Source organism: Aulonocara sp. 'chitande type north' Nkhata Bay, linkage group LG7 (genome assembly GCF_057382095.1).
Source record: "Aulonocara sp. 'chitande type north' Nkhata Bay isolate Kocher_YH1m ecotype deep benthic linkage group LG7, A_spYH_male_GT1.1, whole genome shotgun sequence".
Lineage (NCBI taxonomy): Eukaryota > Metazoa > Chordata > Actinopteri > Cichliformes > Cichlidae > Aulonocara > Aulonocara sp. 'chitande type north' Nkhata Bay.
Window position 1 is genome coordinate 65,623,478 of NC_141350.1, and position 12,835 is coordinate 65,636,312.

Here is a 12,835-nt window from a genome sequence, read left to right on the forward strand (position 1 = left end):
GAATGTCTATGAGCATTTCTACCAAAAATTTCACAATAAACTGATGTTTTCACATCATGTGATGAATGTAAATTTTAACCCAGTCAGTTCTTATACGCCTATATTAGGTCTACAGTCAATCAGTCTGCCAGCTTTAGAGGAAAAGAAAAAAAAAATTTTTTAATACAAAACATATAAATCATGATGTTTTTGTACACTTACTTTTAGTACCTCGACCTAACCAAAGAGTGAGTGAACATGAAAAAAGCCTCAAAGGGAACAGAAAGAAAATGTTACCAACTGGGATTAAACCTCAGTCCTCTGGAAGAAAATGTTCCTTTTACCAACAGCTAGAAGAATTTTTATGATGCAATCTTTTATTTGTAAAGAGAACAACAGCTTATTCACACCGTAGCCCGATAGACCAAAATAACGTTTTGAAATTTCCGTCCCTTTAATACGAGCAGCTTTACTGTGTGACTACAGACGCAGTGTCCACTGTTAGTCTGTGTGCAAAAATAAAAATGGCACATTGTGATTTCACAGCAGCCTACGCACTGTAATTGTTTCTTGGACAAAAAGGAGTAGATGCCCGCTGATATTTTGTTTACTATTAAAACCATAATCTGCATTTGTACATAAATGACAGTAATTTAAATCCCAGTGACTCTTCCCTACAATTCTAAAGTCTGCTTTTGGCACATTTCAGGAATCTCTCATCCGGCAAAGCTTTGTTCGATACTCTGATCAAACCAACTGCACATTTTCACAAATTCAGCAGAGATTTTTTTAGCTCATCGTCCATCTCCAAACACCTTACGATCGTAAAATTAGAACTGTTGATGAAGAGATGGTGTTTATTTATGGCTGTAGATTCCTGGGTTACTGCTGATCACTGGTTATATTAAAATACAGTAGCTCAAACAGCTGCAAAACCTATTTCCCCAGCACAGAGATGCTGAATTCTATAAGGCAAAACCACAAATATGTGTCTCTGAGTCTTCTATCAAAAGTTACAGCTAACTCTAAGGATTCAGTAATACTAGCTGTACCTCTTAACATGTTCACTCTGAAACTGGAGAAAAGGAGTTCAAATGTTTGCTGCGTATAAACAGAATGAAGCAACATTATTTTATTTCACTTGGATATTAGATGCTTTAAACTGTTTTGGGCATTTGCAGTGGAGGGATAGTGGATATATTGGACAGTGAATACAGAGCTGCCAGGCAGGAGGAAAAGAGGAAGATGACAGATAAGATTGATAAATGTAGTGAGAAGCAGAGGGTTGGTGAGACAGTCCTGTCCCCTAAAGGGAGCAGCACAAAGAACAAGAAGAGGCGCAAGAAGTTCTGAACATCTGTATATTTTGTCTTTTGTGAAACCGTGCACAGTTATCGCTTGAGAAAAAAAGATCTCACTGCGACAGCCTGTTTAAATAAAGCTTTTAAGCTCCTTTTACTCAGGGAATAATTAACTAAGCTTATTTAAAACAACATGTGTATTAGCAGTGTTTCTGCAGTCAGAGCTGTGAATGTGAAAGACTTGGGGTTTTGTAATTAGAGTCAGCCCATCAGCTGCCACTATGTGCCTCCATTACATTAATGAGCGCTGTAATTAAACAATATAATGCAGATCGTTTGCATTATGCAAACAAATCGCAAAGGGATGCAAAACTACTACAAAAAAACACAAAAAGAAACCCAACAACAGCACAAAAGCAGCCATAAAATGACTTTAAACAGTTAAAACGTGAACCGACAAGGATCCAAACAGACCACAAAAACACTAAACCACAAAACGAGATGCCAAAGAACTGCAACAAGTTTTTCTGCCCCACATCTACTGCGTGTAGTGGGTCGAGGCCTTTCCTGGCTTGCTCTACTTCGGGGCTTTCCTTTTGATCTTAGATGCTGAATTCTGTCACTCATATTTTTGTTGAAGTCAAACTGTTTTATAACAAACTGTAAAGTCCTTTAAAAATCATTTTCATCTTTAGATCACACACATGTTCATACAGTCCAGTATCAATGCTGATGTTTTAAAAATAATGACGTACTTTGTGTCACCACTAGAAAGCTGTGTGAGAGCTCCTTTATCAGTTGAGCAATCACGATGGATCATGGAGGAAGTAGTAAAAACTTTCCCTACCCTACCCATCGTACACAGACTTTCACAGAAATCGCACATCACGTGGAAAAGAATGACTTTTATAAGTGAGGCAGAAACCTTTAAAATGCAGCGTTATCATCTGAAGCATCAGGTGGAAGTGTAAAGCAGACGTGTTCTGTGAAACGTCTGACGCTCAGCACACGTTTGATTAAAATAAACCAGCAGAGGTGAAGTGTGAAGCTCCACTCAAGGCTTATTCACCAGATTATGTAACAGTTCATGAAAGTTTATTCAGGTGTTATTAGCTAATTAGCTGGGTCCAGTTAAAAATCATGGCCCAGCAACTCATAGTCAAGTTGGTGACAAAGTCGTTTTTGCTGTGAAAAGCCCTCGTTGTGAGTTTGTTTTATTGATTTATTGTTGGCTCTGTTGTAATTCTAGCTTTTGCTTCCCTCCTGTGTTTTAATGTGTATTCTCTGAGTCTCAATGGGACTACATGTATAAATAAAAGTTTAATTAAACGTTCCGGGAATGATAATACTTCAAATGTGATGCAGGTCATAAAATGTGCAAATTTAGATAACAGCAGTTATTCTATATGTTGCAAATAAAAGACATTTGTTTACTTGATGTTTGTGACACTGTGATGCCTCTTTATGGTCAGCTCTGTGTTCTATGTACCAAGTAGCCAAAATGTAACTTATATATTCAAGGCCACATTTTAAGAGCTAAACTACTCAGCTAAACCAAGTCAGCACCAATGACACAAATATTTAAGAGCAAAGGTTGCACAAGGAAGCAGTCTGAGTTGAAGGTGGATAAGATATTCTTTGCTGATCCCCATATGGAAACTCATTTACTGAATTAGGAGCAATTAGCAGCTATCATAAGGTGTCAGGGGACCAACTCGAACCTGCAAGCCTTGGTCCAGGGAGAATTAATCAGTGCCAGTATAAAGAGAACACACACAGAAGGGTCCCACTCTGGCCTGCATTCAAACCTAGTGCTAACTACTGAGCTATTGCACTGGCCATAAGGACAGAGAGGGTGTTGAGACTAGTAGTTAAACATATGCCATTTTATGACCAGTAGTCAATGTAGTAAATTAGGTTAACAGATGTAGGCCATATATTATCCTTTAGTTCTGATGGTGTGCTATGTATGTAGTTTAGTCTCTATTATACTTGTAGTTCATTAGATAAAGTGTGCATTACTCTGTATCCTTGATCAGCTGTGAATGTCTTACACTGTTTTCTTGAAATGTTTTATTGCTGAATCATGTGAAGTAGACTAGGTGTCTGGGCAGAAGAGATAAAACCACATTCCTTAACCCCCTTCCTACTTCACACGGAAAGACAGGGAGGCAAGGTCAGGAGCCAGGCTCGCTAAGAATTAGAAAACATGTGAAGATGCAGCTTTTATGACAAGGAGGGGGGCTGTTACTAGCTATAAAAGTCTGTGAAAGTTGCTACCATTTTGAGACATGCTGTTGACCCTCTGCAAGCATCTCTCCCGTCCGGACGCTGTAATGCTCTGATTGTTGAATTGTATGGAAATAAATGATTGTTGATTGAGCATTTATACACCGAGTATTGTCCTTCCTTCAGCCCAAAGATTAAAAGAATTGGGAGATTTCAACAAGGGTTAGCTTGAAAAGTTTTACAAGCAGCAGTGTGTTTGAGTGTGGAGTTACAGTACTTAGCAGGATTAGGAGAAAAAGATCAGTCCAAGCAAGAAGCACACTACATCGCCAGATGTAGCTTCTAAGTAGTTTCAATACTGCTCAATATACATTTGATTTTTTTCAATATTTAGCAATATATTGGTGCCAGTGTCCAGAAGGCACTTCCATACTTCATTGTCATCTCCCTCTTGAAGGGATCATTTGATTCAGGAAGACATCACTGTTTACCCAAGTAAGCTGACACAAAGTAATAACAAAGAAAGATGAAAAGGCCACAAAACACATGATAAAAAAGGTAACGGAGAGAGAAAGTCGAGCTTCCTCTCTCACACATCTACTCATACCTTCCAGTCACCTGGTGGCATCAGCTGTTCACAGCTATCCTGCAGAGAGAGACAAGCAGACATAACAGACAGAGAGAGAGAGAAAGAATTAAAACTGGAAGAAGAAGTAGTCTGAAGTCACACAAAGAAATATTCCTCACACATGCACTGTTGGAACTGAAGAGCAGCACAGACTGTGCACTGTAGGTCCAAACCACAGACACACAACAACACAGTTTCCCAGAGGCGCGTCAGCAGTACAGCACACAAAATGCACTGTACTGTCTGTGACTTTTACAGTCATTATGGTCATTTCTGTGACTCTAAATATACATGTGTTTTTACACAACAGTCCGAATGGATTCAACAGAGGGCAAGACAACCTGAAGCTGCAAATCAGCACAGTGTTTAACTCCTCTCTGCAGTCACCTGTTTCTGCATTCATCTGGTTATTGCTTAATAACTTCTTGATAGATAGAATTATTATATCATTAAAACTGTATGCGGAAATAACTGAATTAATCTTCAAGAACTGTGTAAAATTACAGAACCGGATAAAACCACAGCTTTGATTTCGTGGTTATCGTGCTTCTTCTTTATGAATGTACCATTTTGGATGCCCAATTTGATATTTTACATACAACGTAAATGTTGCTTATTGAGAAAGAAAGAGGGAAACAATAAACTGAAGACGCCTGCGTCCACACACACAGGACAGTGCTGCAGAGAGCAGTAAAAATCAGCAGAATCTGAAATGCAGGCTTTCTTTCCAGCACTGACTATTTTTCATTTTGATTCCTGAGCCACAGTATACTTGATGCAATGCAATACTAGATAAACACTGATAAAAAAGTGTTCTTACTTTACATCTAGTTAATAGTTTGCAGTCTATCAAACGTCTGCGTGTGCGGTTAGTGCTGTAATGTGCATTCCCATTCAACAAAGATGATTTATTAAAGCGCATGTGGGAAACTGGGAACAAATCCGCAGTAAGAAAAGAAAAAGTGATGGAGAATGGTGATTTTTTTAAAAAAAAGAAGTAAACAGCCAGATCCCCTTGACAGGAGCCACTTCAGCAGCGTGTGCAGCTGTAACGCTGAGGTAAATGATCGAGGCATAAAAATAACACTTTTGTCGTCTGGCCTCAGCGGTGAAATGAGTCACGTCCTCTGGGCCAGTCTGACACCTTCACTGCCAAAAATAAAAAAAATCAAATCAAATTCAGAGACTGATTGATGACAAGCTGGTTTGAGTCAACGTGACAGCTGTGACAGTCAAAGCGTTCCAGCTCTGCCAGACAAATTATTAATCAGACAGTCGATATTTTTTAATCTTGCACGAGGGGCTCACTTTTTAGGGAACCTGGTCTCGACTGACAGTTGAAAGGATGGGCTCACCTTTTCTAAAGTCTTAAAACAACGCTCACACGTGAGATTTCAATCAAGTGACTCTCATCCAGAGTAAAATTTCATTTAAAAAAGTACTTGCTGCTGAAGTTATGGTAACACATGTACAGGTTTAAGTCGACAATACAAAATATTAAGCAGAATATAATATTAATATCCATTAAAAAAATCATCCCAGGATATGATGCTACTTTTAAAAAAAAAACACTTTTGATATTAAAGTGATATTTTTTATATATTATATATTAAGTTAAAATGACATTTCAAGCTCAAAAAACGGCGAGTATCATAAAACATACTGTTAATGGTATGTTAATTAACATTATGTTAATGGTAGAAAACTAAAATGCTATTATGATGGTATACGAACTAATAAAATTAAGTAAATATGTCCAAACAGACAATATTTTTTGATATTACAGTGAAACCACTGTTTTAATGGACAACCCAACAACTACTGATCCGGCTCCATAAAAGTAACATAAGAAAATCAATCTTTTTGGTGTTTATTGGGGTCTGGGCCATAGAGGCAGCGACCTAGGCAGAGATTGTGCCACCCTCAGCCCTCAGCATGTGTTAGGTCTGCCCCGGGATCTCCTCCCATTCCCTAAACACCTCACCAAGGAAGCATCCAGGTGGGGTTCTAGTCATGTCTGACCTACCTCCACTGGCAGCGTCCAATCTAGAGACATACATATTAACTGGAAAGCACGCTATATCAGAAAGGGAATAGCTATTTAAATGTACATTTTTAGCCATTTATTAAGGAATTTTTACTTTTTTAAATTTCATAATGATGTCATTAGTATCACACACGTGCACAGTTTTAAATACAGGCAGACACTTGATTTATGTCCCACAGTATCCCACAGTTCATCACGTTTCAGTGCTCAGCTAAACTGATGTTTGTTTTAAGACACAAATAAACACAGTGAGCCCATCGTTTGAGAGCAGATGTATTTATAAAAAGCTTTTTTCTTTTCTGTCATAAATAAATGCATCCTAATGTGTAATAAAATAACACATGATTAGGAGTAACATTTAAAAGGATTTTGTTGCCATTTGTCATGACAACGGTGACTTCACCCATCCTAACCTGTGTTATTTTGGAATGTATCACTTATTCTTGCTCTGCTGCTTTTGGAAAGCTTAAAGCAGAGCAGGAACATCTGGAAATCCGGTAAAAAAAAAAAAAGTGAGTGCATGCACATGAGGTTAGACACCAATCAGAACATCACACAGATGGTCTTCACACTGCTTCGTTATTAAACATGCACAGTTTGAGTCTTAGGTTGTGAGTTTATATGAGGGATTCTGGAAACATTTCTGAAAGAAAATATGACAACATTAAAAATGGAATCTGCACATATGCATAGTCAAAAGAAAAAGTGCTGGAATAAGGGATGATAGAAGTTTAAGTAATTAGCAATGAATACTGAAAAAAAAGAAAGGAGTGGCACTCAGAGTCAGATCAGGGACACACCTAAAAAGAAAGAAAGATGTCACTAAAAACAGCGGGACCTGAAGTTGCCCAGCAGAACAGAATGAGCTAACTGTGTGGTTGTTAGAGAAGGTGAAGGTGTGAGGGTGACACAGAAACGTAAAGGGCAACTTCGGTCCCCGCAGATTTCATGCATTGTTCTCAGATGGAAAATGTTAGTGATGATAGTACGGTGGTCGCACCAGCAGGTGGCACTCTTCTCTTTCTTATTACTCCCATCCCCAGCAGAGTAGGGGATGTGCTGCATCTCAGTTCAGGGAAAAGGAAGATCACAAACACACTGCTCATGGAAACCAATAGGGATGAACTCTTAGAGATGGTGTAAGGCTTCCTTTACTGCAGGTGATCCCCACAGACTGTGTACTCTGTAAGGCTGCATAGTGACGCTGTTGTGGAGATGTTGTGGTTCTTTGCCGGCATCTCTGACTCGCTGTCAGTAGCTGGTTTAGTGAATGTTTGCCTTCATTTTTAGGGGTTTTCTTTTCTTCCCCGCCAGATATTTTTGTTGAAATGCAGGACTACGTATAATTAATCAGGTAGAGAAAGATCTGAGGAATGATGTGATAAAGTCTGATCTTAGAACGGAGAGGGGAAACAATGTTGTCATTGAGGCAACAAGTATAAAGCAGCATAAATAATACTCTACAAGATAGTAGGCCTAGTCACAGGTTTGTGTGTTGCAAGTGGTTTTATAGATTATATATAAGAGTAAGATATGGGGATTTTATTGTGAAAGTATTTGACGTATAAAGGAAAATATGCACTGCAAACCAAACATGTTTCTTCTGCAGCTGTTAACACATTTAAAATATTTAACATTTAAGAATAAAACATTGAAAAATAAAATTGGAAGTCTAAAAAATTACATTTGATCAGAGTTAAAGGCTAATTTGCAAAGCTGTGGTAGTTTCCAGGTCGGTTGTTTTTTTGACACATTTTTTACTTTTTTCTTGTAATATGATTATATTGATATATGATATAATATTTTTATGTGATATAACAAACTACGTATGGTAACAACGCTTCAGTTTTATTGTTTATTCATTTGGTGAAAGAGAAAAAACTGATGCTCGGTCATTGGACTTAGTTTTTGTTTGTTTATAGAGTTTGACTCTGAATCTGACAAGAAGTTTACAATGCGTCACTACAACTGTCATGCTAGCTACTGTCATGCTAATACTGATACTAAATGCTACATTCTTCTATAGTGACAATGACAATTTGCTGATGACACCCAGTTATATCTCTCTTGCAAACCTGATTCCTCCCTCCCACCTTCTTCCCTTACAGAATGTCTATCCGAGTTAAAATCCTGGTTTAGCTCTAATTTTCTAAAGCTCAATGAGGATAAAACTGAGATCCTCCTTATTGGCACCAAATCCAACCTTTTGAAGGCAAACCATTTCTCACTCACCATCGATAACTCCACAGTTTTCCCTTCTCCTCAGGTTAAGAGCCTTGGTGTCATCCTAGACAGTTCACTTTCCTATAAATCTCACATCAGTAATCTCACCCGTTCTGCCTACTTCCATCTACGTAACATTAATAGATTGCTTCCTTCTCTTTCCACCCAGTCTACGTCCATTCTTGTCCATAGTCTTGTTACCTCCCGTATTGACCACTGCAATTCTCTTTTGCATGGTCTCCCCCAAAAATCCCTCCATAAGCTTCAACTGGTTCAGAACTCTGCTGCTCGCATTATCACCAGAACCCCCTCCTACCAGCACATCACCTGTTCTTCAGGAACTTCACTGGCTCCCTGTGAAATTCCGGATAATTTTCAAACTTCTTCTGCTCACCTTCAAGGCCATTCATAACCTCGCTCCTCCTTACCTTTCTGACCTGTTAACCACCACCTGTTCTGCCCGTTCACTTTGTTCTTCTTCTTCTATCCAGCTTGCTGTACCTTCCTTCCGCCTCACCACCATGGGAAGCAGAGCTTTCAGCTGCTCTGCTCCCAGGCTGTGGAACTCTCTGCCCCCAGAAATAAGAAACATTGGTTCTCTCCCCCAGTTTAAATCACAACTCAAAACTCATCTGTTCAAATCTGCATATTCACTGTGAATCCACAGTTTGTTCATTTTATCTTGTGCTTTTATTTTATTGTTCTTATTCTGCCATTGTTTTACTAAGTGTTTTATCCTATTGTAAAGTGTCCTTGGGTGACTTGAAAGGCGCTCATAAATAAAATTTATTATTTTTATTATTATTATTATAATTTAACACAATTTATGTTTAAAAAAATATCATAACCATAATTACCGGTGCCAAAAATGGCAAATATCTTTACATAAACCTTTACTTGTGTTGAGATTTTTGAATTTAAAACTAAATATTGTGAACAATTTACTGATCTTATTACTTAAGTGAGATTTTCTACACAGGAACTGTTTTTTACCATAATTGCTCCCGACTTTGTCATCCACCTTAGAATATTAAACATCTACTTTAGTGTCTAGTCTAGTGTGTGTTTGAATCAGTGTACTAGTGATCAGATGTTTCTACTTGTTATGGTAGTTACCGGGAGGACCCCGCTGGTCCGACGGCGGGTCTGGCGGAGCCAGTGCCGTGCGAAGACATGCCAGCGGTGAGTGGAGCGACTGGGGGGAGGGGGGTTGTTAAGAGGCGCGGGGGCGGTGGGGCCCTGGAGCCCCCCTGATGCCTCCTCTCCTTTATCCTGCTGTGTTGTGAAACAAGCATAACAAGGTGGTTACTGGGAAACATCTGGGGAAGACATAGCAGCAACATACAGTCAACATGAAAACATGCTAATCATTCATGGTTTATTTCTAATACGCTTAGAAATGAGCTCCAGGGGTGTCAAACATCAAACATAAGGTTCACAGGCCTGATCTAAATTCATATACGCTGCATGTTTTTGTCCCTCGATGGGTAAAAACTGTAAACCTTAAAGTGAATGTGCGGAAAAAATCCCACAACTCTGACTATCTATGTGTTTTGGACATTTTCAGAAGGATCTTTTACTTCTCTACTAAGACCGAGTTTATTAATATTAATTACTTTAAATCAAATTAGAATGAACCGGCATTTATATTGTGACTTACCAACAAAGCACCACTGGGCTGTAAATCAGGCCAGTGAAAAATAATGAGTTTGACACGCCTGCTCGAAGCCTTTAAATGTCCAAGGAAGGAGATTTCTTGCGTAACTTAATTGCTTTGTTTCTGTTCCAGTGTCATCCCAAAAGGTCAGGCTGAAGATCTGTGGCCTTCCTTTTATTGAGGAACAAGTTGTGGGCAGAGACCTGCTGGAGTAGACTGTCCACATGCAACTCAAAACCAGGACCATGCTGGATTCATATCACAAGGGAAGCTTCAGAGCGGAAAAGTGTGTCTCAGCTTTTAGACATACTAGATGTCATGTTAGAATGAATTATTATTACAGGTTATATGATATAATAAGACATAAGTAACATTTTGTGCGATGTCCTTTTAGCCTTAGTACCCCTAAAATCTAAACTAATTCAAATTTCAAGCACTAGTAAGTTAGTGTACAAAAATCTTTTATTTGTTATGAGGCTTTTAGTGTGAAACAACAGCTGTTGTTGTTTTTTCCTTGGCTTGTGGTTATTCATGTCGCAGCAATATTATATTATGCTGAGAAAAAGAAAGCATAATGCTGCCACCACCGCGCTTCACTATAGGGACGTATTAGTTAGAGAACCTTCTAAGTTTTTTCTACCATTTAAATGCACCACTGTTAGTTTATTTCTAGTTTTAAAAGCTTAGACACATGAAAATCTTACAGTTTCTGTTTCGCTGGATTTTAGGACGTCTCCGCTGTCCCCATATGAACTGAATGCAGCATTAGTCCGACATGCCTTACGACAAGTTTACCAGTGTTTGGTTCCAGAAGGTAATCACTCAGTAACCGCTCTTAAAGGTCACTAACATGCTACTGCAAACACCGGAGCAACAGACTTTGAAAGAGCTGGGGGGGATAAAAGTGTGAGTGTGTCTGGGGTGAAGTGCTCTTCGACTGAACGATAACTTGAGTCGTGCAGACACGTAGCTTGATCGATGGCTCCGTTATTTACAAGCAGAGAGTCGTAATGAGCAGGGCTAACAACCTTTAGCTGATCAATGGCAGAATTAGTCGTTCATATTGATGCGTGGCATGTTGTGCTCCTTCAAATAAGCTACTGAGACAAAAAAGACCTACTCTATATACTAGATGTCTTATTTCTGACGCACTGGTAAAGTGAGTCACGCCTAATGTGGTTTTATTTGCCGCCTCTCTGATTCCTCCAGCACAAATAAGAGGCCTGTCTGAAGCACAGGACTTGTCCACATGTATTTATGCTTGTTTTCGTGTTCTTCTGGGTTTGATTGATGTTGTTGCCAATTTGTTTCTATGATGATCACAACAGCTTTGTCACAATTGCCCAATCAGGGTGCGCAATCAATTTTCTTTCTCTGAACTTGCCCTGCTGTATTGGCTCAAGCATCCTTCATCTCTTTTCTTTCTTCTCCATTAACACAAAGTCACTTCACCAGGAAATTGCTCATATCTGGCCTCTTCAAGTAACTTTTTCATTTGGTATTGTCTATACCATTTTTATCATTACTGCAATGAGAGGCATTCAAGCGCCCCTGACTCAGCCACAACTTGTACCTGTTGCTTATTTAATGGATAAGTGGACTGGAATAAGTGGCTCTTATTTAACCACCTACTGCCTATTCGCTGTTTTTCACTCTATGTCCTGCACCGCTCCCTCCCTCTCTCTTACCCTCCTCTTAAATGAGCTTTCATCTTCTCACAGTGCTGCTATCAAAGAGTCATGGTTGGATGGAGTTCATTAATTTCCTCCTCCACTGGTAAACAAGCTCATTGTCTAATTATAAGTCATCACAGCTAATGAGCACAAACATCTCCGTTATAATATGCCAAGAGTTTCTGAGGACGTCGTCCTGCGCACGCTAATCAGCTACAAGACAGGAAGGTTAATGGCAACAAAGAGAACGCACGGTAAATAAACAGGTCGACTAACCATGTCTGAGTCCACTCCTCTCTGCTCCGGCAGCAGGGGCTTCTCCTCCGTGAACTGCTGCTCCTTCATCCCCGCCATCCTGGACAGCAACCTGCAATCACCATGGCAACACGCAGAAAAAGACACATCTAAGGTTACGCTCGCATTTCATCACACAGAGCACGCTGTGGAGCTGACCTTAAAACAACAGTTAAAATAAAACAATCATTCGCATCTCTGTGAGAAGACGGCAGCGGTGACGTCCTTCACCGGATGATTTCAGAAATCTGGGAGGAATCGGATCGCTGATTAAATGTTTCTGCTGACCTGGAATAAACAGAGCTGCTCACAGATGAGGAGCTGATTGGAAACAGAGACGGAATCATGATGCAAAACAGCTTTGCTACAAACCTGCTGCCATCCTTTGAAAATTTTTACGGCAATGAAAAATGTATTTCTATCACTTTTTGGAAACATAGAGACAAAATTTACATATACAGTGGGGGAGAGAATCTAGAGCACAGTAATGACCAGAATTTTAAAAAGCCTGGGAGAAATGTCTAAGAGCAAATCCCCCACAGTGAGTCAGTCGATCCACTGGAGGCATTTATGACATTTGTAGATGCATATTTTTGCCTTCTCTTTTTGTGATATTGGTTGTAACAAAAGGGTAAAACATGGCAGTTTTATCCAAAAATAATTCAAGAGCACAATTAAACAAAAAATGACTCCAAGAATGCATTTCATGTTAAACCTGAGCCCTAAATTTAAAGTGATGCTTTTTCTTAAACATCAATGTACACTTCTGTAAATGCTTGTTGGTAGCTTTTGAAGCATGTTTCA

General features: G+C 39.2%; 1 protein-coding gene across 3 annotated transcripts in view; it reads right to left on the reverse strand.

Annotated features, from left to right (window-relative positions):
* Positions 1 to 12,835, reverse strand: part of ndrg4 (NDRG family member 4) — a 62,216-nt gene that overhangs the window by 17,716 nt on the left and 31,665 nt on the right. For 2 of the 3 annotated variants that reach the window (XM_086302005.1, XM_086302004.1), the window contains exons 3-5: positions 12,014 to 12,104; positions 9,524 to 9,682; positions 4,117 to 4,155 (exon numbers count right to left, since the gene is read on the reverse strand). In XM_086302005.1, the coding sequence (XP_086158131.1) occupies positions 4,117 to 4,155; positions 9,524 to 9,682; positions 12,014 to 12,104 (289 nt within the window). The remainder of the gene's footprint in view (positions 1 to 4,116; positions 4,156 to 9,523; positions 9,683 to 12,013; positions 12,105 to 12,835) is intronic. The other variant, XM_086302006.1, reaches the window with a different exon arrangement.